This window comes from Narcine bancroftii, chromosome 1 (assembly GCF_036971445.1).
Source record: "Narcine bancroftii isolate sNarBan1 chromosome 1, sNarBan1.hap1, whole genome shotgun sequence".
Lineage (NCBI taxonomy): Eukaryota > Metazoa > Chordata > Chondrichthyes > Torpediniformes > Narcinidae > Narcine > Narcine bancroftii.
In genome coordinates this window covers 397955087-397982719 of record NC_091469.1, presented here as the reverse complement: position 1 = coordinate 397982719, position 27633 = coordinate 397955087, and the positions used below count along the sequence as shown (strand labels likewise).

General features: G+C 43.7%; 1 protein-coding gene across 1 annotated transcript in view; it reads left to right on the top strand.

Moving 5' to 3' along the window:
* Positions 1-27633, top strand: part of vwde (von Willebrand factor D and EGF domains) — a 223544-nt gene that overhangs the window by 29462 nt on the left and 166449 nt on the right. The window contains 2 exon segments of the mRNA XM_069929982.1: positions 1729-1952; positions 26321-26394. Coding sequence (XP_069786083.1) covers positions 1729-1952; positions 26321-26394 — 298 coding nt within the window.

The window sequence follows — 27633 nt, the reverse complement described above, 5'->3', positions numbered from 1 at the left end:
TACATCCATGATTGTGTGGTTCCATATGACAACAACACCATTGATAAATTTGCTGAGGGTTGTATCAAAAAAGGGCAATGAGTCAGCAGGCAAGAGGGATATTGAAAATTTGGTCAAATAGTTCACCAACAATAACATCACACAATGTCATCAAGAAAAAGGAGCTGATTGTTGACTTCAGGAAGGGAAAACCAGATGTGTGCATCCAGTGATCATTGGGAGATCAGAAGTGAAGAGGGTGAGCAAATTTAAGTACTTGGGAGTCACTATCTCAGTGGATCTTTCCTGGACCCAACACACCAATGGCATTGTGATGAAAGCAAGTCAGTGCCTCTTCTTCCTCAGGAGTTTGCACAGGTTTGGTATGACACCAGAAGCACTGGCAAATTTCATCTGTGGTGGAAAGTGTGCTGACCAGCTGCATCATGGTCTAGAATGGGGACACCAATAGCCTTGAGCATTAAACCCTGTAAAAAATAGTGGACACAGTCCAGGACATCATAGAGAAACCGCTTCCCACCATAAAGATTACAGTGATCACTGTTGTCAGAGAGCAGTAACAATCATCAATGATCTACACCATCCCTCACCTGTTCTGTTCTTGCTGCTACCATTGGGAAAGAGGTATAGGTGTAACAAGACTCGCATCACCAGGTTCAGGAACAGCTGCTACCCCTCCACCATCAGACTCCTCAATACAAACTCAATCAGGGACTCATTTAAGTACTCTTATTTTTGTTTTTTATTTTTTTTCCCTCTCTGTATTGCATAGTCAGTTGTTTACATTTCTTTGTGTTTACATGTGTACATTGTGTACAGTTTTTTTTAATACTACCAATAAGTGGTAATTCCTGCTGGCCCACAGGAAAAAGAATCTGAGGATTATATGTGATGTCATTTATGTACCCTGACAATAAATCTGGAATCTGAATCTAAAATCTGAAAAACTTAAATGAGTCTGATTGAGTTTGTTGTGTAGGACTCTGATGGTGGAGGGGTAGCAACTGTTCCTGAAACTGGTGGTATGAACATTGTGGCACCCATATCTCGATGGCAACTGTGAGAACAGAGCAAGTCCTAGGTGATGCGGATCCTTGTTGATTGTTGCTGCTTTCTGATGGCAGTGTTCCATGTAGATTTTCTTAGTGATGAGGAGAGTTTTTCCTGTGATGTACTGGGCTGTGTCAATGACATTTTTTTTTTCCTGGGCCTTCCACTCAGAAGTATTAATGCCCCCATATCAGACTGTGATGCAACCAGTCTGCACACTTCCCATTACACATCCATTGATGTTTGCCAAGGTTTCTGATGTCATACCAAGGCCTGCAAACTCCTGAAGAAGTAGAGAAATGACATGCTTTCTTCATGATCACAATCCAGGAAGGGTCCTCCGAGATGTTGACTCCCAAGATTTGAAATTTGCTCACCCTCTCCACAGATGATTCCACAATGAGCACTGGATTGCTCACTTTTTATTTTCAGAGTACATACATGATATTAGATACAACCCTGAGATGCTTTTTCCTACAGGCCTGGCAGAATTTCTACTTCTTGATTTTGGGACATTGAGTAAGAGGTTATGCCCCTCTAATGTGCTGACTCATCACCTCTTTATATCTTGCATTGACTGCTTATTCCTAATGTACAGATATGTCTGCAATTTCACTTTCAGTGGTTGCAATATGTTAAAGTTGAAGATTACTAACATTAATATATCATTCTGTCTAGATTCGCCAAGTACAGGATATTCAGGTTCAAATCTTGCCCTTTCATCATGCCATGTGGATCTACACCAAGTACCTTGCAATCGAGGCATATGCTCCCGATCATCTGTTTTCTATACAGCAGTAACTGACTTTGTACAGGATGGTAACAGAGTAACTGAAGTTCTCATGTTGCCTATTGCCACTGAAAACTTCCTATGGAATGGCTACATCGCAGAACCAGTTCAGGTTGTACAATCTATTTACAAATGACATTTTCAGCTTGCAAGGTATAATGGATTGCATTTCACAAGGAGGAAAAGGATGAGGGGCCAGAGGGATGGTTACATTTAAATTTAGACATACAGCATTGTAACCGGTTCTTCCGGCCCATGAGCCCATAACCACACAAATACCCCTATTAACCGACAACCCCAGTATGCTTTGAAGGGTGGGAGCAACCAGTGGAAACTTGTGCAGAAATGCAAAGAATGTACAAATTCCTTTCAGTGTTGAATTTTAATCCTGGTCACTGGCACTGTAATAGCGAGGTGCTAACCACACCACTCCAAGAATGACTTCATTTGTTTATTGTAGTTCTGAGATCATTTGGGCAAACCTCTACAGTAATTCACACTCTCTCAAAGGCAATTTTTAAAAACCTTTTATGCGATTTAGAAAATAATTGAAATTGTGTCCCTTATTGGGCAAACCATTTGAAGAACTTGTGCTGTCTCAATTAAAGTGAGCTTGTGCAAATGATGGTAGGGAGACTTCTGGTGTCTCTGATGCAATTTAAGTAACCAATTCACTAAAATCAAACTGACAATAGTTTTTCCAAATGCATTGATGATATTTACCAACATAGAGTTTTAAAAAAAGTTCAAGGCCTTTTTACAATAAAAAGAAAAAAAAATGCATCTCAATTTCATTGGTATAGTTCAGCTGAACAAATTTGAATAAGGACTGACCTTTTCATTTTGCCTCTTGCATCCTGTATTTACTTGAGTTATCGGTGATAAAATAAAGTTCTGGAAAATAAATATTCCTGTGTTGTTCCACAGCAGGAATGGTATTCAAAATTTGCAGAGCTGAAACTCGCAAGTTTCTTTCCTTGTACTAGTTCCTGTTTTTATCCAAAAAAAAGGAGGATTTTTTTTGTCTGAGAAGATTTACTGTTCGTTGAAATTTTTATTTTAAAAACCTTTTATCGTAGCTAATCAGAGAAAGACACAGTCCTTTTCCACTGAGAAACGTAAACAACTAAGCAGGTATTCACTTTTCTGCTGAGCTGACCTTGAATTAATAATGGATTTCAAAATCAGGAGTAGGTTTTGTCTGTCATTACAGTATATATTTATTTCCTGTGATTATATTCACAGTTGGATTGTCTCCCCTGCCAGGCTCTCTGTTAGTCTCACATTACCTGCATATCCAAATATCACATTGGCTGAATGTTTTCACTACTTTTTTTTTTAAAAGCTTCAAATTTACTATACTGTATTTGAATAACTAAATTGACAAGCCCTTATCATCCTTTCAGTCTTGGAGTTGCATTGTGAATGTGGTTATTGGAAATAAAAATGGAAATATTCTGGATCCGAGGCAATACCTGTTAAAGAGAAATGGTTAATATTTCACATTGATAATGCTACTTCTCCTTCCACAGATGCTCCCTAATCTGAGTTTTCTACCACTTTCTCTCCTGCTTTTAGATTTCCAGCATCTCGAGATTTTAAAAAAAGAATATTTATTGTTGTAGTTTTATTTTAGTTTGCTAAGTTTCTCCTGGTATTGTGACTATTTTCCTGTTGTAGTTTATGCCTCGTTCAAACAAATAGTCCATACTAAATTTGAGTTGAGTTTTCACTGTTTATTAAACCTTGTATCAATTACTATATTATTACAACAGCTTCTTTGAAAGAAATGAAATTCCATAACTGATCATTATCTTAAACATTCAGAGAGAGACCTTGGCTAAGAAAACGTTTCTATGGAGACATTCAAAGATTGTAAACATCTTCCTAGACTGCTTGCAGAATCTGCTTGTAACTTGCATTTTAACCCTTATGTGTATGTGTGTACTTCGATGTTAGGGATGAAGTCTCCACTCCATCCTCAACATTCATTAGAGCGACTTCATCCCTAACATCGAAGTACTCGAGATGGCAGAGGCCGACAGCATCGAATCCACACTGCTGAAGATCCAACTGCGCTGGGTAGGTCACCTCTCCAGAATGGAGGACCATCGCCTTCCCAAGATCGTGTTATATGGCGAGCTCTCCACTGGCCACTGTGACAGAGGTGCACCAAAGAAGAGGTACAAGGACTGCCTAAAGAAAGCTCTTAGTGCCTGCCACATTGACCACCGTCAGTGGGCTGATATCGCCTCAAACCGTGCATCTTGGCGGCTCACAGTTCGGCGGGCAGCAACCTCCTTTGAAGAAGACCGCAGAGCCCACCTCACTGACAAAAGGCAAAGGAGGAAAAACCCAACCCCAACCAACCAATTTTCCCCTGCAACCACTGCAACCGTGTCTGCCTGTCCCGCATTGGACTTGTCAGCCACAAACGAGCCTGCAGTTGACATGGACATTTACCCCTCCATAAATCTTCGTCTGCGAAGCCAAGCCAAAGAGAGAAAGAGAGTATGTGTGTATGAGTGTGTGTGTATGAGTGTGTGTGTATGAGTGTGTGTTTCTGTGTCTGCGCGTGTGTCTGAGTGTATGTATGTGTTTCTGTGTGTCTGTGCGTGTGTGTGTATGTATGTGTGTGTATGTATGCGTGTGTGTCTGTGTGTGTCTGTATGTGTGTCTGTATGTGTGTCTGTATGTGTGTCTGTATGTGTGTGTATATATGTGTGTGTATATATGTGTGTGTCATCACCCTGTACAAAAACAAAGGCGAGAAATCAGACTGCTCAAACTACAGGGGAATCACGTTGCTCTCCATTGCAGGCAAAATCTTCGCTAGGATTCTACTAAATAGAATAATACCTAGTGTCGCTGAGAATATTCTCCCAGAATCACAGTGCGGCTTTCGCGCTAACAGAGGAACCACTGACATGGTCTTTGCCCTCAGACAGCTCCAAGAAAAGTGTAGAGAACAAAACAAAGGACTCTACATCACCTTTGTTGACCTCACCAAAGCCTTCGACACCGTGAGCAGGAAAGGGCTTTGGCAAATACTAGAGCGCATCGGATGTCCCCCAAAGTTCCTCAACATGATTATCCAACTGCACGAAAACCAACAAGGTCGGGTCAGATACAGCAATGAGCTCTCTGAACCCTTCTCCATTAACAATGGCGTGAAGCAAGGCTGTGTTCTCGCACCAACCCTCTTTTCAATCTTCTTCAGCATGATGCTGAACCAAGCCATGAAAGACCCCAACAATGAAGACGCTGTTTACATCCGGTACCGCACGGATGGCAGTCTCTTCAATCTGAGGCGCCTGCAAGCTCACACCAAGACACAAGAGAAACTTGTCCGTGAACTACTCTTTGCAGATGATGCCGCTTTAGTTGCCCATTCAGAGCCAGCTCTTCAGCGCTTGACGTCCTGCTTTGCGGAAACTGCCAAAATGTTTGGCCTGGAAGTCAGCCTGAAGAAGACTGAGGTCCTCCATCAGCCAGCTCCCCACCATGACTACCAGCCCCCCCACATCTTCATCGGGCACACAAAACTCAAAACGGTCAACCAGTTTACCTATCTCGGCTGCACCATTTCATCAGATGAAAGGATCGACAATGAGATAGACAACAGACTCGCCAAGGCAAATAGCGCCTTTGGAAGACTACACAAAAGAGTCTGGAAAAACAACCAACTGAAAAACCTCACAAAGATAAGCGTATACAGAGCCGTTGTCATACCCACACTCCTGTTCGGCTCCGAATCATGGGTCCTCTACCGGCACCACCTACGGCTCCTAGAACGCTTCCACCAGCGTTGTCTCCGCTCCATCCTCAACATCCATTGGAGCGCTCACACCCCTAACGTCGAGGTACTCGAGATGGCAGAGGTCGACAGCATCGAGTCCACGCTGCTGAAGATCCAGCTGCGCTGGATGGGTCACGTCTCCAGAATGGAGGACCATCGCCTTCCCAAGATCGTATTATATGGCGAGCTCTCCACTGGCCACCGTGACAGAGGTGCACCAAAGAAAAGGTACAAGGACTGCCTAAAGAAATCTCTTGGTGCCTGCCACATTGACCACCGCCAGTGGGCTGATAACGCCTCAAACCGTGCATCTTGGCGCCTCACAGTTTGGCGGGCAGCAGCCTCCTTTGAAGAAGACCGCAGAGCCCACCTCACTGACAAAAGGCAAAGGAGGAAAAACCCAACACCCAACCCCAACCAACCAATTTTCCCTTGCAACCGCTGCAATCGTGTCTGCCTGTCCCGCATCGGACTGGTCAGCCACAAACGAGCCTGCAGCTGACGTGGACTTTTTACCCCCTCCATAAATCTTCGTCCGCGAAGCCAAGCCAAAGATATATGTATATTTATATATATATATATATATATATATATATATATGTGTGTGTGTGTATATATAAATTACCATTGCAAATAAAAAAAATCGAACATAGTAAATATCGGTTAAATTTAAAAAGAAAGTGCAAGTCCATTATTAAAGCTTCTTGTAAGAGACAGATTTTGTAATTGGTCTGTTCAGAATGTCAGTTTTAACTTTAATCCACTTGCAAGTTTACCCTGGCACTATCCAGTGCTTGAATAGTATTCTAAATTTCCAAGGTATTCACTTTCCTGAGGGCACAATATGGGCCTTTTTTAAAGATTTGGATGTGATTTATTATCTATTGAACAGCTTCTTCAACCATCTGATATTCTTTAACCTTTACAACAATAGGGTTGTTCATCCTTTTCTTTTTCTTCTGCATCGTTAACTGGGCCTTCATGGTACATTCTTTATTGTTTTTCATCGTCAGTTGTCTTGCATCATTAAACAATGAATTGACCTCTTTCAAAAAATGTATCTCCTCTTCCAACTGTATGCATCTTGACAAGGATAAATCCCTTTCTTCAATAAGAGCATTTGTTTCTTTAACTGTTATTCTTTTCTTCTGCTTGGCTTTATGAATTCTCTTTAAAATTATCCCTCCATTCTTGTCATCTCCTCTCTGGTTTTTTTTCTATTGGTTTCTTTCAAAACTGAAGAATCTTCAGACTTGTTCACATCTTTCGGAAAATCAGTTTTGTTTCCAAGTACAAAGTTAAAAAATCTTTTGTTCACTGTTTTCTGGAATATCCAATATTTCTAAGTCCTTTTTCAACATTTTGTCCTCTGAAGGTAGTTGCATCCTATTGTTAATCAAATGCTCTTTTATACCATCGGCACAATTTTCTGCATTCGCCCATTTTAAAATGTGCTGCAAGATTTCTTTATTGATCTTATCTGCTGGTGGATCTGGGCCACAAAAGCTACTTTCTGATTTATTCCTAGACATTTGTTTCATTCCAGCCACAGATTTGGCTTCACAGGAATAATCACCAGCAGTATTTACAGCATCTTCTAATATTTCATTTTCGTCCATTTTTGATGAAAAGAATTCCTTTAGTGCTAGTTTAGATGCTCTTGATTTATTTTTGTCAGCAAGATTTTCTGTTTGTGTTCTTTTGAGCGCTTCAGTAATTATCGAGGCATTCAGAAAAACTTTCTTGAATGGTTATTTCATTGGTTTGTTGAGTTTCACAACAGATATATTGACACTTGCTGCTGCTTCTGAGCATTATCATTCTTTCTTTCTAATGGTCCATTGATTGTCCATCCAAGTATAATTTTGAGAGTGTAAGGTATTACAGATACACAATCCTTTATCTGGAACCCTTGGGGGACAGTGTGTTCCGAATTTCAATTCTTTTTTCAGGATTTTAGAACAAAAGTCAGCTGCCCCAGATTTAAGCCCACCTGAATCATGCTGCCATACCAACCCCCTTCCAGTCATGCTGCTTTCTCTCTCCCCTTCGCCCATCCAAATCGCGCTGCCGTCTCTCTCCCCCCTCGCCCATCCGAGTTGCACTGCCATCTCTCTCTCCTCCCCCCACCCACCCAAGATGCGCTGCCGTCTTTCTCCCCCCCCCCTCTCGCCCACCCAAGGTATGTTCCCGTCTCTCCCTCCCATCCAACCTAGTTGCGCTGACGTCTCTCCCCCCCACCTCCCCCCCACCCAACCTAGTCATGCTGCTGTCTCTTTCTCTCTCCCTCTGCTGGAAAAAAAAATGCCAGATTTTGGAGCTTTCTAGATTTTAGATGTCTGGATAAAGGATTGTGTACCTTACTTCTATTCTTTCCAGAGCCTTTAGTACATCTAAACCAATTAGCATCACTAGCTGAGCTATCTTCTGGTATATAAACCTACCTCAGATATGACCACCAAGCTGCATAATTTTGATGTAGGATCTTTTCTTTATATGCCTGGGAGATCACACAAATTGCTGCTGTGCATTCCAGCAGCCTCGAACCCTGAAACAATGTTAATTTCCATGACCTTTTCTTTGCCCATGCTTTTCAACAAAATCCTTGGCCTTCTTCCTTCAAAATTAATCTTATTAACCTTTGTACAAGACCATGTAGAATGAAAAAAGTTCCAATTTTTGTTCCACATCTAAAATATTGATCTAATAAATTTGATCTCCATCTATTCAGTTTTTGAGGTGTAATATACAATTGATGCAGAAAATTATAATGAAGTAATCTTTATAACTTCTTTACATAAATTTTGTCAGTCCTACTGATTTATTATTGCATCTAAATCTTGTTCCAACCTTTCTTTTGAATTAAAAAAACCCTATCTTAGGTGCTTGTTCTTGTAACAAAATATACACAATTGAAATAAACTTTTTAGTCATCCCATTAACTATAATTTGCTCTAAATTTGAAAGGTATTTCAAAACCAATTCTGATCCTAGTTTCTGTCTCAAATAAGCTCTCAACTGAAAATAACAAAATATTATGAGGAATATCATATTTAATTATTAATTGATCAAAAGACATCAATCTACCAATATCATAACAATCACCTAGTTTTAAAATTCATTTATTATTCCATATATTTAAGAAAAAAGTATCTTGAAACAATTAATAAAGGATTCATTAATGCCGGTTTTAACAAAAGAATATTTTCATCAATATCTAATTTAACTTTATTCCAAATACAAAGCAATTTTTTTTTTATTTGGGGCATCTTTTGATTTCCATTAATAAATAAATTCTTCTGGTATAGTTTCTCCTATATTATTTAATTCAGTGTCCACCCAGGATGATTTGGTTTTAACAAACAGAAACTAAAAATTGTAATTGTGCTGTCTTGTAATAATTTTTTTAAATTAGGAAGTTGTAAACCCCCTTGTTCACATATCTATGTTAATTTTTCTAATGACTTTCTTGTCATTTTCCCTTTCCAAAAAAATTTCCTAACTTGTTTATTTATATCTTGAATTTTTTTTTGAGGTATCGATATAGATAAAGTTTGAAATAAATATTGAATTCTTGGAAAAATATTCATTTTAATACAGTAACTCTCCCAATGAATATGATAACCATCTCTTTAAATCTTCATCTAGCTTTTTAAATATTGCAATGTGGTTTAATTTATATAGTTAGTTTTAGCTTTAGTTTTTAGTTTTACTTTAAATTCTTTTCTACTCATATTCAGCATATATTTGTTAATATTGCACTGTAGTGGTAGCTACTAAGGTAAGTGAAATAAGGAGACCCCACATGGTAAGTCACTTGCAGTTCCAACAGTTTTATTTTGTAAAGCCCATGCTGCAAATTATTAGGCAGCCCATAAGACCCACTCATGTGTGGGCGGTGACGTCAGGATGCAGCCAAGTGTGCATGTGCAGTCCATTTCAGCAAGGGAGAAGATGCACCCAGCGGTGCCATCTTGATGTGGCTGTTCATCTGCTACGCTGTAACAGTGCAGAGCCGGTTTGCCTTCATCTCAGTGTGCCCCACCATACAACCCCCATCCCCTAGAACCAGCTCCAGTATTCCGTTACCCCTGAGCGAGTGGGACCAGACCCTTGGGAGGTCATCCCCGGTGCTTGGGTCACGCTGGCAGAACTGGCTGGCTGAGGCGATGTGTGGGCTTCAGCTGGTCAGCTGTGAACAGTTCCTCCCTACCCATAATGTCCAGTGTGAATGTTTTGCCTGTGCTGCGCAGGATTTTGTACAGGCCTTCATAAGATTGTTGGAGGGGGCTGGAATGTGGACAACGGTGGACAAAAACAAAATCTGCGATTAATAATTCCTGAGGAACGGATGTGGACAGACACCTATGGTGGGAGAGGGGAATGTAGGGGATGTGAAGGAGGCTAACCTGTCACATAGTTTCTGAAACTCTGCTCACCCCTCGGTACCTGGGTCTTGGGACAGTGGGAAGAATTCACCTGGCAGGATTAGTGGGGTGCCATAAACCAATCCACAAAGGAGGCCTGCAGGACCTCTTTTAGTGCAATTCGGATGCCCAGTAGGACCCAGGGGAGCTCATCCACCCCTCTGGGGCTGGTTAAATAGCCCATGAGAGCAAAATTCAGGTGGCTGTGGAAGTGTTCGACGAGGCTGTTGTATTGTGGGTGGAAGGAAGCAGTGTGGTGCACTTTAATGCCCAGGAGAGTTGCTAGCTGTGTCCACAGTGCCGATGTAAATTCTGCCTCTCTGTTGGTGGTTATGTGAACTGGTATCCCAAACCTCGGCACAGGAATCAGTGGAGGTGTCTTTTAACGAGATGGCTACTGGCCATCTTGTGGTGCGGTTTATCACCACTATCAGGTACCAAGCATCCCAGTAGACAGGTAGCGGGCCCAAGATGTCAACATGTATATGCTCAAATCTCATTTTCGGTGGGTCAAACTGATGGACGGGGGTCTTGACATGTCAGTGACCTTGGATGTCTGGCACTGGGTGCAATTGCAGGCCAGTGGACAACTTGCTTTCTCAGGCTGAGTCATACGAACCTCTCCGCCACCATGTGGGTTGTAGTTTTTATGGACTGGTGGGTGAGGTGATGGATGTCACAATAAAACTGGGCATGGTGAGCCAGTGGAAACATTGCACAGCAGTGTGTTGGAGCTGCCTGACAGGCTGATGGGTTCGAAGCGGAGGCTACTGATGACTGTGCGAAGTACCTGCCATGTCTTCTTTTTGGGCCTGCGCCATTTGGGAATAGTCCAGCCAGGGGGACAAGGTTTGAATGGTGGGTCGAGAGAGGGTGTCAGCCACAACATTGTCCTTACTGGTGAGGTGCCGGATGGCAGTGGTGAACTCTGTTATGTACAATAGGTGGCGTTACTGGTGCACTGACCAGGTATCGTTTACCTTAGAGAAGGCATGTGTGAGGGGCTTGTGGTCAGTAAAAATCCTGAATGGCCTGCCTTCCAGAAAGAAGCGGAAATGTCTAATTGCAAGGTAGAGTGCCAAACATGCTGTATTTAAGCTACTTGGGGTGTAGATGGTGTCTGAAAAAGGCTAACAGCTACTACTGACTATCAATGGACTATTCAAGGATGCCCCTGATGACTGTTGCTCATGCATCAACAGTCAAGGGTGTGGGCACATCTGATTTGGGGTGTAGCAGCAAGCTGGCGTTGGCCAGGGCATTCTTAGCTGCGATGAAAACCACTTCGGCCTCCTCTGTCCAAGCCAGAATCTTGCATTTGGCTGACATCATGGTGAACAGTGAATTCTGGTGAATTCCTAGAGGCCTTTGTGGGTGTTGGGGCGGGTGAACTGGCATACGGCTGCGACTTTTTCCATTGATGGTGTTGCCCCATCTGCGGTGAAGGTGTGGCCCAGGAATTGCATGGAGTCTTTCCCAAACTGGCCGAAGTCGGACAGGCATGTGTAGAGTCTGCAGAGGTGATCTTTGTGTTCTTCACGGTCCTTGCTTGCTATGAGTATGGCAACCGAGAAAATGAACACAAAGTCCAAGTCTCTTCCCACCACGTTCATCAAGCGTCGGAAGGTTTGTGCTGCGTTCTTGAGCCCAATGGCATGCGGAGGAATTCAAAAAGTCCGAATGGGGTGATGATGGCCGTCTTTCCAATGTCGTCCGGGTGGATGGGAATCTGGTAGTCATGCACAAGATCAATTTTTGAGAAAACCTTTGTGCTGTGCAGGTTGGCCATGAAGTCTTGTTCATGTGGGATTAGGTAGCGGTTGGGCATGGTGGAATTGTTTAGGTGGCGGTAATTTTTGCAGGGCCGCCACCCACCTGAGGATTTGGGGACCAAGTTGGGACACCCATGGACTGTTGGTCCTGTGGACTGTGCCCAACTCCTGCAACTGAGAAAATTCTTTTTCTTTTTAATTTTTTTATTTTTCACACTATAATTCTTCTTTGGCCAATTGTAGTTTATCTGGGCTTTGGCATGGAGTGGGAGGTCCTTGGGTTGGATGTAGAGTTGCATCCCATGCTGTGGTGTGGCGGAAGTAAACTGCGGCCTGAGGATGGATGGGAATTCATCCAGGATTCCACTACTCATGTTTTGGGGTGCTCATCTTGGCCTTGCTTGCTTTGCGATCATTGGTTGCTTTAAGTTGGACAGTTTGGAAATGTCTGGGCATGGACCTGGAATTTAGCCTTCACATCCACCAGCAGGCTGTGCACTCTTACAAAGTCTGCAACGAGGAGTGATGTGTCCACAGAGGCTAGTATGAAATTCCACTGGAACTCAACTCTACCAAGTTGTATTTGGACGTTTCGCGTGCCAAAGTTCTTGATGGCAGTGTTGTTTGCCACCCGGAAAGTGGGACCTCATGGGCGCGTTTGTGTCTCCAATGGCGGTTGGCGGGTTGACACTGAGTTCAGTGCCCGTGTCAAACAGGAACTGCTGGCTGCTAGCCTTGTTGGTGATGTGCACTAGGTGTGGCCAGTCGCCGTAGCCATTAGTGGCAGCTGGCCTGGGCATTTTCAAAAAATGAGCAGGGCTGCCTGCATCTTTGTGCTTGTGTTTCCCAATGTTGGTGATAAAAACACCAGTTTGTGTTCAGTGCCTCTGCTGGTTTTCTGGGGCATGGTTTTACTCGGCTTGGATGGGGTCTGGTCTGCTGACCCGAGTGGGGACAAGTCAAGTGGTTCATGGCGGACTCGATTTCCCGTTTTGTGCACCACAAAATGTCTGCTTTGGCCGTGATCTTGCGTGGGTCTGAGAAATCTTCGTCCGCCAACAGCAGTTGTATGTTGTCTGGCATCTGCTTCACTAAAGCCTGCTCAGACATGAGACATGGCTTGTGGCCCTCTGCGAATGTGAGCATTTTGTCCATTAGGGTGGAAGGTGCTTTGTCACCTTAGCTGTCTAGGCGCATGAGGCTGGCAACATGGACAGGCCAAAAGTGCTCAGGAGGAGTTTCTTGAGGATTGGGTATTAACTTTCCTCCGGAGGGGCATGTATCAGGTTGTCCTCTCGGGGTCATCAGTTGTAGCGATAGCCACTAAGGGAAGTGAAATAAGGAGACTACACACTGTATGTTGCTTGCACTTCCAGTGATATATTTTTTATAAGCCTTCGCTGTTCCTTATAAGGTGGACCGTAAGTCCAGCCCACGCGCGGGCGGTGATGTCATGACACAGCCGAGTGCGTGTTCACAGCATATTTGAGCACGGAAGAAGATGAGCTCGGCGGTACCATATTAACGTGGCTGCTCCGCTGCTGCGGCCAGAACAGTGTGGAACCGGTGCACCTGCGTCTCGATGTGCATCGCCATAGTATTATGGTTATTTATCATTCTTCCTTATGATCTTGTATATGTTGATTAAATAAAATATTTTAAAAAAACGATGAAGCTTATTCATAATTTTCACAGTGCAAAATGATGCAGTGCTACCTGGGACAAGAAATGCATGTGTACATGTCGTTGCATTCCTGTTCTTGGCCTGAACTTGTACAGTTGAGAGTACTATTGAGAGTTTACTGTTATTTGCACTGGCCCCATTAAGACCACTTGTCAATACTGAGGCTTCAGCACTGTTTTCACCTGCTTCTTTCCTTGTAGTTTGTGCTTTTTCCATATTTTTTTTTGTGTGGAGGATGTGCAGCATTTTGGGATGGTTTTGACTGCATATGCCACAGCTGAGATGCTTTTCATCGTTCTTGCTGATGTGTCCTTTGCACAGACGGCCAAAGCATGCTCCATTTCCCTTCAGAAAAAATGATTTTCTCACTCTGCATCTTCTTTTCCAACTGTGCATACTTTCCCAAAGCCTGATTATTTTTACAGAACCAACATTTCTTCACAGCAGGCAAACCTTTAGTTTCCTTATCTATAAGCCACTGGTGGCAAAAGCACTTTATCTTCGGTTGAGGCTGTGACTTAGACTTCTCAACTTCTTGAGTAATTCCTTATACTGGATCTGTGACAGGGTCCACTTGTCCTTCAATGAATACCACCAAATCCTGAAAAGTAGCTGTTTTATCGCATTTTTCTCATTTTCAACAACTTTACTTCTCCATAGTTATTTCATCTAGTGGCATAATTTATTTACAATGGTTAGCATATTATTAAGTATGTCAAGCTCTCAAAGATGGCCAATCTCTGACATGATATTGCAATATCCTCTTATAAAGAGGGCTTAAGCTTGTCAACCCTTTGTGTCATCTGGTCTTATGGATGGCCATGAAAGAGCCTTCTGTACGTAAGCTGTAGAAATGTTATACTTGTTGCCAAAATAGTTCTTTAGTAATGACTTGGCCTGTTTGAATCCTTCATTTGGCGCCATATATTGGCAACTCTTCACAAGATCTGGTGGTGGTCCACTCATGAACTGTTCCAAATAATATAAATAATCATCTGAGTTTAGACACTTAATTTCAATATGGTGTTCTAGGCTTTTCATTTAAACGCTTGGAATTCAAGTCGGTCACCATCAAAAACTGGAATATTTCTCTTAGGTAGAAAAGAGAGATAATATGACTGCCTTAACGATGCAGCCATTTCATCTTATCATGCCTGGGTGTATGTTACTTTGTTTACCCAGATTTCTAATATCTGCCAGGAGCAGGTGGTATTCAGTTTTGCATGATGGAATTCAGCTCACATCTCTGTCCAATGCTGTCATTATTGGGGTTTGACATCTAACACCACCGTGTCTTAACCTGATTAATTTGGGATCTTGCATGTCTCGTAACCGCGGCACTGGCTCAGCCCTGTCTAGTTCAGGGCCAAGCATGCATTGTGGTTATAGCACTGGCAAAGGTAAAAGTGCCGTTATTGTCACATACATGAAATACTTTAACTTTGTCCACTGTATGGAAGACAGAGTGTCACCTGTTTGTCCAGCGCCCCTCACAGAAATAAGGAACAAACTCGCGACCTTTGTTCCTCTCCTCTTCATAGATGAATCCGTGTTATTCTTATTTGCTTCTCTTACTCTTCTAAGTCCAATTTAATTTGAAGCATTGTGGTTTTTTTCCATTTCAAGAGCTGCCATGTTTGCTTGAATCTTTAGACATGTAGATTCAGTAGTTGAAGCTCTGGAGCTTGATCTAGAACTCCTACTTTCAGCATTTGACACACTATCCTTGGGTCTTATTTCATCCTGTAAATTAGATATCAACTTGATATCTGACTCTGTCTCCATTTTGGATTCCCTATCCTCCTCACTACCATCTTGTGGCACAGTTTCAGCCCTTTCTTTTTGGATGATCTTGGTTTAGAAGATAGGAGCAGGAGTAGGTCATTCGACCCTTCGAGCCTGCTCCGCCATTCAACGAGATCATAGCTGATCTTAAAGTTCAGTACCCCGTCCCCGCCTTCTCTCCGTAACCTTTAATACCCTTCTACTGAAGAAAGAGATCTAATTCCCTCTTAAATATATTTAATGAACCTGCCTCTACTGCCCTCTGTGGCAATGAATTCCACAGATTCACCACCCTCTGGATAAAGAAATTCCTCCTCATCTCGGTCCTAAATGGTTTGCCTATTATTCTCAAACCATGGCCCCGGGTTCTGGATTTTCCCATCATTGGAAGCATCCCATCTGCATCCATTCTGTCCAATCCTGCCAGAATTTTATAGGTCTCTATGAGATCCTCTCTCAATCTTCTAAACTCCAGGGAGTACAATCCCAATTTGCACAATCTTTCATCATAAGTCATTCCTGCCATTCCAGGTATCAGCCTGGTGAATCGTCTCTGCATTCCCTCCATTGCAAGAACATCCTTCCTTAGATAAGGTGACCAAAACTGCACACAATACTCCAGGTATGGTCTCACCAAGGCCCTGTACAGCTGCAGTAAGGTATCCTTGTTCCTATACTCAAACCCTCTTGATATGAAGGCCAACATACCATTTGCCTTTTTAACCGCATGCTCTACCCTCATGCTTGCCTTCAGAGACTGGTGTACAAGTACCCCTAGGTCTCTCTGCCCTTCCCCATCTCTTAATCTATTGCCATTCAAATAGTAATCTGCCCTCTGGTTTGTATTACCAAAGTGGATAACCTCACATTTATCCACATTGTAGTGCATTTGCCATGGATCTGCCCAGTCCCTCAATTTATCCAAATCACACTGGAGCTTCCTGACCCCCTCTTCCGTGCACACAACCCCTCCTAGCTTAGTGTCGTCTGCAAATTTGGAGATATTACATCCAATCCCCTGATCCAGATCATTAATGTAAATTGTGAACAGCTGGGGTCCCAGTACAGATGCCTGTGGCACCCCACTGGTCACCGCCTGCCACTCAAAAAACGAGCCATTTATCCCAACTCTCTGTCTTCTACCTGCCAGCCAGTTCTCAATCCACATCAATACTTTGCCCCCAATCCCATGAGCCTTGATTTTGGAAGCCAGTCGTTTATGCGGGACCTTATCGAAGGCCTTTTGTAAGTCCAGGTACACCACATCCACTAGCTCTCCCCCATCTTTTTTACCTGTCACCATCTCAAAGAATTCCAATAGATTTGTCAAGCACGATTTACCTTTTGTAAATCTATGTTGATTCTGTCCGATCCCTTCTCTGCTAGTCATATGCTCCGCTATTACATCCTTAATAATGGATTCCATCATTTTGCCCACTACTGATATAAAGCTCACCAGCCTATAATTCCCCACTTTTTCTCTACCCCCCTTTTTAAATAGTGGGGTAACATTAACTACCCTCCAATCCATGGGTACTGATCCTGAGTCTATCGAGTTCAGGAAAATAATTCTTAAAGCATCTGCTATCTGAATGGCCACTTCCTTAAATACCCTAGGATGTAGATTATCAGGCCCTTGGGATTTATCTGCCTTCAATCCCATCAATTTTCCCAAGACCATGTCCTGAGAGATACTGATTTCTTTCAGTTCCTCCCTTGCATTAGTCTCTATGTTTCCCAACATCCTTGGGAGGTTATTTGTATCCTCTCTTGTAAAAACAGAACTAAAGTAAGAATTTAATTGGTCTGCCATTTCCTTATTCCCCGGCCCCGGTCTGGGCTGAGGGTAGACGGCGGCGGCCCCAATCCGGGCAGGAGCAAGGGGAAGGCGGTGGCCTCGGTCGAGTGAGGCAGGCGGAGGCCCCGATCCGGACAGAGAGTGGGAGGCGGCGGCCCCAGTCCGGGCACAGGGAGAGCAGCGGCGGCCCCGGTCCGGGCTGAGGGTAGGCGGCGGCGGCCCCAATCCGTGCAGGAGAAAGGGGGAGGCGGCGGCCTCGGTCGAGTGAGGCAGGCAGAGGCCCCGATCCGGGCAGAGAGTGGGAGGCGGCGGCCTCATTCCGGGCACAGGGAGAGCAGCGGCGGCCCCGGCCCCGGACCGGGCTGAGGGTAGGCGGCGGCGGCCCCAATCCGGGCAGGAGCAAGGGGGAGGCGGCGGCCCCGGCATCGGTCGTGTGAGGCAGGCGGAGGCCCCGATCCGGGCAGAGAGTGGGAGGCGGCGGCCCTAGTCCGGGCACAGGGAGAGCAGCGGCGGCCCCGGCTCCGGTCCGGGCTGAGGGTAGGCGGCGGCGGCCCAATCCGGGCAGGAGCTAGGGGGAGGCGGCAGCCCCGGCCTCGGTCGAGTGAGGCAGGCGGAGGCCCTGATCCCGGCAGAGAGTTGGAGGCGGCGGCCCCAGTCCGGGCACAGGGAGAGCAGCGGCGGCCTCGGCCCCGGTCCGGGCAGTATGGACCGACCTAAGAGGGGAGGCAGACCCCTCCAGCCCGGGTAAGAAACCTGCACAGGAGAAGGTCACTCTGATATAAAACCTACGACCCAAGGACCTCGCTGCCACGTCCCAGCTTGCTTGGCCACGGCACACGGACCATGGGTGTAAAGGGTGGGGCCAGTACTGCGCGCACTGCACTCCACCTAAAAGCTCCTTTGCGCAGGCCCGAGGACAGGTCCACGTCCTCCCCCTCCACGTCCTCCCCCTCCACGTCCTCCCCCTCAAAAGATGCTCACAAACTCAAGCTAGCATGCTGGAACATCAGAACCATGCTAGACAAGGCTGACAGCCACCGACCTGAACATCGGTCTGCCCTCATTGCACATGAACTCCTCAGACTTGACATCGACATAACCACTCTCAGTGAAGTCCGCCTGGCAGATGTAGGCAGCCTCCAAGAAAGCGGCGCGGGCTACACACTCTACTGGTCTGGCAAGCCTTCGGATGAATGACGCCTATCTGGTGTAGGCTTCATGGTCAAGAACTCCATTGCCTCCAAACTCGAAAACCTCCCGACAGGCCACTCGGACCGAATCATGTCCATGCGACTCCCCCTTCAAAACAAGCGTTGCATCACCCTCATCAGTGTCTATGCTCCAACCCTCCAGGCGGAACCAGCAGAAAAGGACAAGTTCTACACTGACCTGCGCAACCTCATCCAACGCACCCCTACAGCCGACAAGGTTGTCATCCTTGGCGACTTCAACGCTCGCGTCGGCAAAGACTCAGAAACCTGGCCAGGAATCCTGGGCAAGCATGGCGTCGGCAAGTGCAACGACAATGGGCGCCTCCTGTTGGAGCTCTGCGCAGAACAGCGGCTTGTCATTACAAACACCCTTTTTCAGCAGAGGGACAGCCTTAAGACTACCTGGATGCATCCCCGACCCAAACACTGGCACCTCCTGGACTACATCCTGGTGCGAGAAAGTGACAAATGAGATGTGCTCCACACCAGGGCCATGCCCAGCGCGGAATGCCACACTGACCACCGGCTGGTTCGCTGCAAGCTTAACCTTCACTTAAAGACAAAGTCCAGGAACAGTAAAGCCCCCAGAAAGAGGTTCAATGTTGGAAAACTGCAGTCAGACGAAGTGAGAGGAAACTTCCAGGCAAACCTCAAAGCAAAGCAATCCGCCTCACGGACCCGTCCCCTGAAACCCTCTGGGATCAGTTGAAGACTACCATACTGCAATCCACTGAAGAGGTACTGGGCTTCTCCTCCAGGAAAAACAAGGACTGGTTCGACGAAAACAGCCAGGAAATCCAGGAGCTGCTGGCAAAGAAGCGAGCTGCCCACCAGTCTCACCTTACAAAGCCGTCCTGTCCAGAGAAGAAACAAGCCTTCCGTCGCGCATGCAGCCATCTTCAGCGCAAACTCCTGGAGATCCAAAATGAGTGGTGGACTAGCCTCGCCAAACGAACCCAGCTCAGCGCGGACATTGGCGACTTCAGGGGTTTATACGAGGCTCTAAAGGCTGTGTACGGCCCCTCACCCCAAGTCCAAAGCCAGCTGCGCAGCTCAGACGGCAAAGTCCTCCTCAGCGACAAGATCTCCATCCTCAACCGATGGTCAGAACACTTCCAATCTCTTTTCAGTGCCAACCGCTCAGTCCAAGATTCCGCACTGCTCCAGCTCCCTCAACAGCCCCTAAGGCTAGAGCTGGATGAGGTCCTCACCCAGGATGAGACATATAAGCCAATCGAACAACTGAAAAGTGGCAAAGCAGCAGGTATGGATGGAATCCCCCCAGAGGTCTGGAAGGCTGGTGGCAAAACTCTGCATGTCAAACTGCATGAGTTTTTCAGGCTTTGTTGGGACCAAGGAAAACTGCCTCAGGACCTTCGTGATGCCACCATCATCACCCTGTACAAAAACAAAGGCGAGAAAGCAGTTGCTCAAACTACAGGGGAATCACGCTGCTCTCCATTGCAGGCAAAATCTTCGCTAGGATTCTCCTAAATAGAATAATACCTAGTGTCGCCGAGAATATTCTCCCAGAATCACAGTGCGGCTTTCGTGCAAACAGAGGAACTACTGACATGGTCTTTGCCCTCAGACAGCTCCAAGAAAAGTACAGAGAACAAAACAAAGGTCTCTACATCACCTTTGTTGACCTCACCAAAGCCTTTGACACCGTGAGCAGGAAAGGGCTTTGGTAAATACTAGAGCGTATTGGATGCCCCCCAAAGTTCCTCAACATGATTATCCAACTGCACGAAAACCAACAAGGTCGGGTCAGATACAGCAATGAGCTCTCTGAACCCTTCTCCATTAACAATGGCGTGAAGCAAGGCTGTGTTCTGGCACCAACCCTCTTTTCAATCTTCTTCAGCATGATGCTGAACCAAGCCATGAAAGACCTCAACAATGAAGACGCTGTTTACATCCGGTACCGCACGGATGGCAGTCTCTTCAATCTGAGGCGCCTGCAAGCTCACATCAAGACACAAGAGAAACTTGTCCGTGAACTACTCTTTGCAGACGATGCCGCTTTAGTTGCCCATTCAGAGCCAGCTCTTCAGTGCTTGACGTCCTGTTTTGCGGAAACTGCCAAAATGTTTGGCCTGGAAGTTACCCTGAAGAAAACTGAGGTCCTCCATCAGCCAGCTCCCCACCATGACTACCAGCCGCCCCACATCTCCATCGGGCACACAAAACTCAAAACGGTCAACCAGTTTACCTATCTCGGCTGCACCATTTCATCAGATGCAAGGATCGACAACGAGATAGACAACAGACTCGCCAAGGTAAATAGCGCCTTCGGAAGACTACACAAAAGAGTCTGGAAAAACAACCAACTGAAAAACCTACAAAGATAAGCGTATACAGAGCCGTTGTCATACCCACACTCCTGTTCGGCTCCGAATCATGGGTCCTCTATCGGCATCACCTATGGCTCCTAGAACGCTTCCACCAGCGTTGTATCCACTCCATCCTCAACATTCATTGGAGCGTTTTCATCCCTAACGTCGAAGTACTCGAGATGGCAGAGGTCGACAGCATCGAGTCCACGCTGCTGAAGATCCAGCTGCGCTGGGTGGGTCACATCTCCAGAATGGAGGACCATCGCCTTCCCAAGATCGTGTTATATGGCGAGCTCTCAACTGGCCACCGTGACAGAGGTGCACCAAAGAAAAGGTAGAAGGACTGCCTAAAGAAATCTCTTGGTGCCTGCCACATTGACCACCGCTAGTGGGCTTTTCTCGCCTCAAACCGTGCATCTTGGCGCCTCACAGTTTGGCGGGCAGCAACCTCCTTTGAAGAAGACCGCAGAGCCCACCTCACTGACAAAAGGCAAAGGAGGAAAAACCCAACACCCAACCCCAACCAACCAATTTTTCCCTGCAACCGCTGCAACCATGTCTGCCTGTCCCGCATCGGACTTGTCAGCCACCAACGAGCCTGCAGCTGATGTGGACATTTACCCCCTCCTTAAATCTTCGTCCACAAAGCCAAGCCAAAGAAGATTGTATATTCCCCTGGTTCCGACTGCAAAGGACCTACTCTAGATTTCACCAATCTTTTCCTCTTGATATATTTATAAAAGCTTTTGGAGTTGGTTTTTATATTTGCCGCAAGCTTACTTTCGCAATTTTTTTTTGCTCTCTTGATTAATCCCTTTGTCCTCCTTTGGTGCATCTTGAACTGCTTCCAGTCTTTGGTTGTGGTACTTTTTTTGGCCAATTGATATGCTCTCTCTTTGGACCTAATGCTGTCTCTAATTTCCCTTGTTATTCATGGTTGAGTCACCTTTTTTTGGTTTATTTTTATGCCAAAGCGGTATAAACGATTTTTTTCAATTTCTCCATTAGATCTGTGAATGCCTTCCATTGTCTATCCACAGTCAACTCCCCCATAAACCCCAGCCAATCAATGTTACTCAACTCCCGTCTCATACCATCATAATTCCCTTTATTTAATTTCAGGACCTTAGTCTCGGTTTTAATATCATCACTCTCCATGTCTAGTGAGAATTCGATCATATTGTGATCGCTCCTACCCAAAGGGCCTCGTACAACAAGATTGTTGATTAGCCCCTTATCATTGCATAATACCCAATCTAAAATGGCTTGCTCCCGAGTTGGTTCCTCGACATATAACCGTCCCTTAAACATTCAAGGAATTCCTCCTCCTCAGTATTTTTACTAATTTGGCTAGTCCAATCTATATGTATATTAAAGTCTCCCATGATGACAGCTGTTCCCTTATTGCACGCTTTTCTAATTTCTCTTTTAATTCCTTCCCTCACCTCTACACTACTATTTGGAGGCCTATAGACCACCCCCACTAACATTTTCCGCCCCTTGCTATTCCTCATTTCTACCCATATAGATTCCGCATCTTCCGAGTTGATATCCTTTCTGTCAATCATGTTTTTTCTTTTACAGTAATTCTGTGGGATCTTTATCCCCAGCTACTATAATCTTCTATATCCTCACTCCGTCTGCTTGAAAAGTTGCTTTGTTTCCACTTGTCTCTAATTGCTGCCTTTGCAATTCTTCTCTAAGTTCCCTTTTCTTCATCTTCTCAACGTGTAACTAATTGGGTGCCGGAGCTTCAGCAGCAGTTGCCATCTTATCCATCAAGTCAATCATCGCACTCAGACATCAAACATGCACAACAATTACTTCAAAACCATAACAGTCCTCAAAGAACAAGTAGCAGCTTTTCCAAACTGTGTTCTTACTTGCAATAAACACATAGAAGGAATGCTTTAGTAAGACTTACCGCTTTTTCAATGGTCTTTGTGCTATTGACATTTATGCCTCTTTATTCTATATGCTCTAAACAGAGCCTAATCCATCCAGTCCGAATTCCGAATCCAATTTCCAACTTTCTATTGTCATAAATTCCATCTTTTATTGACTAACAAGTCAATAGTTCCTCTTTTATTGACTAAATATTGCAATTATCTTCCTCTAGAATAGCCTGGAGAGACTTGAATGTCGTCGTTTATGACTCATTCAAACAAATAATCTGTACTAAAGTTGAGTTGAAATTTTAAACTTTATATCAATAACTACATTATAACAGTTATACAATACTAAAACTATGATAAAACAATTAAATGATGCTTAAAAGGATACTTAAAACAGTCAATAAAAGTTTTTGGACCATCTCGTCTTTCCATCTTTGCAGAAAAAAGTAAATACAAAACTGACCGTTATCTTAAACATGCAGAGAGAGAGAGAGAGAGAGAGAGAGAGAGAGAGAGAGAGACCTTGGCTAAGAATATGTTTCTATGGAGACACTCAAAGAATGTAAATATCTTCGAAGACTGCTTGTAACTTGCATTTTAAATCTTAGATCTGGTATATATCATCCCATCTCATTTAAAAACAATTGCAAACACTAAGTCGTAAATAGAGGATTTGTTGTTGGTATGATGAGATTTGTAATTTGTTTTGATCGGCAGCAAACATCCCCAGTATCATCAAATCTTAGTCAAGAATAAAATGAATTACACAAGTAAAGTTTGAGAAACATAGAAATCTGCTAGATTTACCATCCACGTGTTTACTGAAGTCTGTTTAAAACCAATCCAAACTGCTTACCAGTAATATGGAAACATATCTTCCACTTCAGCCATGTCCATTAATTTTTGTAGAAATCTCTAAGACAGAATGCAGACAAATGGACATCATGTGTACATTTACCAACATATAGTTTTTTTTTAATGTTCAAGGTCTTGCTACAATCAAAAGTATTTATAAACTGTTATTTTAATCTTTCGTAGTATTTAGTGTATTGAGAATTTTAAAATATAAAAATTAGAGTGCATACATTTTCACTGTGCACTGTCATACCTATTGATGTCTATGGATCATCTTATTGAGAAAACGATTATTCCATTTTGATCCTCACCTCCATTGACTCGCTATATGAAAAATTTGTCATCTCTCCAAGGGAGAGTTTGCCATATGAAACTACTGAGCTTCCTGACGCTGTACACCCATAATCTGAGATAACAATAGAATTAATTTAAAATTATTAAAAATTAATTTACTTTGAAATAAGACTATTAATGAAAACATAAATAAATGTGAAAAATGGGAAAAAAAAGAGCCTGCATAATCTTACCTTTCAATGATGGTCGTCAGAGGCGCTGAATTTTGGTTTGTTTTTGGCTTAGAATTAGACAATCAACTTTGACCTGAAAAGAAGGTCAGATTGAGCTCCAGTGCGTCCCCTCCCATGTTCAATATATCCTTGAGTTCTCTTTCTGCATAATGTTGGCTTATATGGTCCTTGACTTGTCCACCCATTCTACCTATTCATTGATTGTTCTGGATCTTAGTAAGTTTGGTAAGAAGGTGTACAATGCATCAGGTCCCTTGGCTTTGTTCAAGGGTGAACCTTTTAATTTCAATGTATTTACTGATCTTATCACCCCCGTCCCCCCCAAAAAAAGGCAAGTCCAGGTGACTTTTTAGATTAAAATTTCATTTTGTTTAATTTTAATTTAGATATAAATATGAAGTAGTTTAACAATTATTTGCACTTTAAAAAAAAAATGTAATTTTGCAGGTGTCAATTATTGAGTGCTGTCACAGCAGTCTGGATTCAGAGCCTTGGTTTCTGAGGCTTGGTCACTGCTTCTGGCTTTGTTCACTTTGTAGAAAGTCTACAAAGCAGAACCCTGTGGTGTAAAGGAACCTGCAAGCCAAGTTAGGTCAGAGGATCTACAGTGGAGGAAGAGTGCATGGTAAAACTAAGTTTTACCCCCTGGGTTTGATCTTAAATATGTGCAACTGGCGTGTTCAGGGTCCACTGTCAGATTTCATCACTGAATAGGTTGGAAGTATAGAGAAAAACAGATGCTGGAAAATGGTGTCAGAAAGCGGGGTCATAGCTAACCATTGCAACTCTCACAACTATTCCCGCAGTGACAAGTCTGTCCTTCGCCTCAAACATTGTTTGGATGAGGCCAAAATGTAAGCTTGAACCTCGCATCATATTCCGACTGGATAGCCTTGAACCTAATGGCATGACCATTAATTTTGCTGATTTTAGGTAACCCCGCCCAACCCCATCTGATTCCACCGTTCCCGAACATTTGCCTCTAGCTGCAGTGTTTTTTTTCTCTTTCTAACTTTTCTTTCTCACTGCTCTTCCAAAAGGTTTCTCCCTCTTTCTGTCTCTCCAACTCTTGCACCTGTCCTATAGGTTATCATATCTGGGTCTCTTCCCCAATTTTATTTCCCCTTTTATAAATGTAATTTCACCTGTTCTCTCTTAGTCTTGATAAATCTGAAAATCGACTGACCATTTCCACCCATGGATCCTGTCTGTCCTACTGTATTCTTCCAGCAATTCATTGCTTGCCCATAAAAGTTAGTTTTGTTGCAGAAACGAAACAGATATTTAAAACAGGATATTGCATTAAGTAGATTTATATTTCAAATTTATTGTCAAAGTACATGCATAACATCACATACAGCCCTGAGATTCTTTTTCCTGTGGGGCAGCAAAATTACCACTTATTGATAGTGCAAAAAAAGACTGGACACCACATACACATGTACCTAACCAATCAAAGAAATGTAAACAAACTGTGCAATACAGAGGGGAAAAAAAATAAAGTGAAAAAGAGCAATTAAATGAGTCCCTGATTGAGTTGATTGTTAAGGAGTCTGATGGTGGAGGGGCAGCAGCTGTTTCTGAACCTGATAGAGTGAGTCTTGTGGCACCTATACTTCTTTCCTGATGGTACCAATGAGAACAGAGCGTGTGCTGGGTGGTATGGATCCTTGATGATTGCTGCTGCTCCAGCGGCAATGTTCCCTGTAGATTTACTCGATGGTTGGGAGGGTTTTGCCTGTAACGTCTTGGGCTGTGTCCTCTACCTTTTGTTACACTCTGGTATATTGGTGCCCCCATACCAGACCATGATGCAGCTGGTCAGCACACTTTCCATCACACTCCTTGCTGGGGTTTCCAATGTCATACCAAACCTCCACAAACTCCTGAGGAACTATAGGGATCTGACGTTCTTTCTTCGAGATGCCATTAATGTGTTGGGTCCAGGAAAGCTCCAATGACATAGTGATGCCCAAGAATAGATGCCTTTCTCCCTTCTAACTCAACTAACATTGTGACCAAAAGCTGTGTGAGGAAGAAATATATTGCTGTTGCAAAGAAGGCATGACAAAAGACACAAAAGTACATCAAGCATTCTGACTTTGATAAAGAGGCTATGTGTCAAGGAGTCTGCAATGGTCGTAAAAATGAAACCTGGCAGATAATCCAGGTCTTGGTTATCGAACAATGTGTTAATATAAAGCTTTGGTGAGCTATCTCACAGAGCTTGAATTGGAGAATTCTTCGCAAAGTATTATATTCTTACCTTTTGAGCCTTGCTGCTCTTTTTATGATTTAATTGCAATTTGGGATTGCAAATTATGAATTAGAGATCTTTTAAAAAAAAATGTAATTATTTTTAAATTATACTCTTCTCTTAAAATTTAGGTAATGGTCAAAGATGTCTCCACTGCGTATTGTTATTCATTTACTGATCCACACCTGATCACATTCGATGGCAGGTAACTTCACATTTATTATTAATTTGATGTTCTTTCTTCAGTTTGTTTTATCTAATAACTGATAGCATGTGCTCGATCTCATTTGAGACACATAGGTAGGTGCTGATCATTAATAAGTTGTAGCATGAAGAATGATTTTGTGTGGAGGATAACATTAGACAAAATAGGTGATTGTTTTTCAGGTTTAAATATGGTCAAGGAAGTTGACGTCTACTATGCATCCAGCTTTCCCCCTTCTAATTTTGTTGGAGATGAGACAGATGACAAATCCATTTCCTGGAGTTCATTTGAAAGAGTTGAAGACAGCTTCATCCCACGAGCAAAAAGTGATTTTTTTTTTGGTTAATAATCACAGTCATGGCAGTTGAAAAGTGAATATTGTTACATTTTTTTCCCAAAATATACCTTATTCACGATAAATTATTCACAAAAATAAAACCATTCAAATTTTCCACACTCTTAATGTCATATCCATACTTTTTATTACTGTTCATTGTTACATTAATTTTCTATTTAGCAGCATTACCAAACCAAATATAATTAGCCAAACCTCAGTGTGACCCTAAGCACATAATTCTGCAGCCTGGAATGTTCCAGTCAGCACCAACATCTCTGTGCTGAAATGCCAGCAATTTTTGGGAAGACCAAAGTGGATCTTTCACTGAGTTCATTGTCTTTTCAGCACTTGCTCTTAGTGAGTTTGCCTTCTTCAAAGTCGTGATGATTATCTCCACTCTACTGCAGACTTGTTGGGGACAAGTGTGTTGTGGAAATGTTCCAGTTGTACAGAAAGGATCTGACTGAGAAGGATCCACTCACCATATGCCAAGCCAAGTCCTGCAACTAATTTGTAATTGCTGGCAATGAGGTATTCTGCCAGATGACCTGCACGGTCTTCTCCGGGAACTTCCCCACCATGCCCATAGAATCCTTGCCTCTCAATGTCTGCAGGACATTCTGTGCTGACCACTGCTTGGTGGCCTTGTGGTCAAAGGTGTTTTCCACAAAGTATAGGTGGTGTGGCAAAGTCCAGCTGTCTGGGATATTGCATGACAACAGGGCCAGGCCCACCCTTCGAACACCTTGGACCGGTAGAACCTTGGTACATAGCAACATGTGGTGCCATAGTACTTTGGTTCCACGTAGAGCCTGATGCAGCCCCACACAAAGGTGGTCTTTAGAATGAGGGCCATGTTGGGTATATCCTTGCACCCATTGATTGGCGACTTGAATATGGTG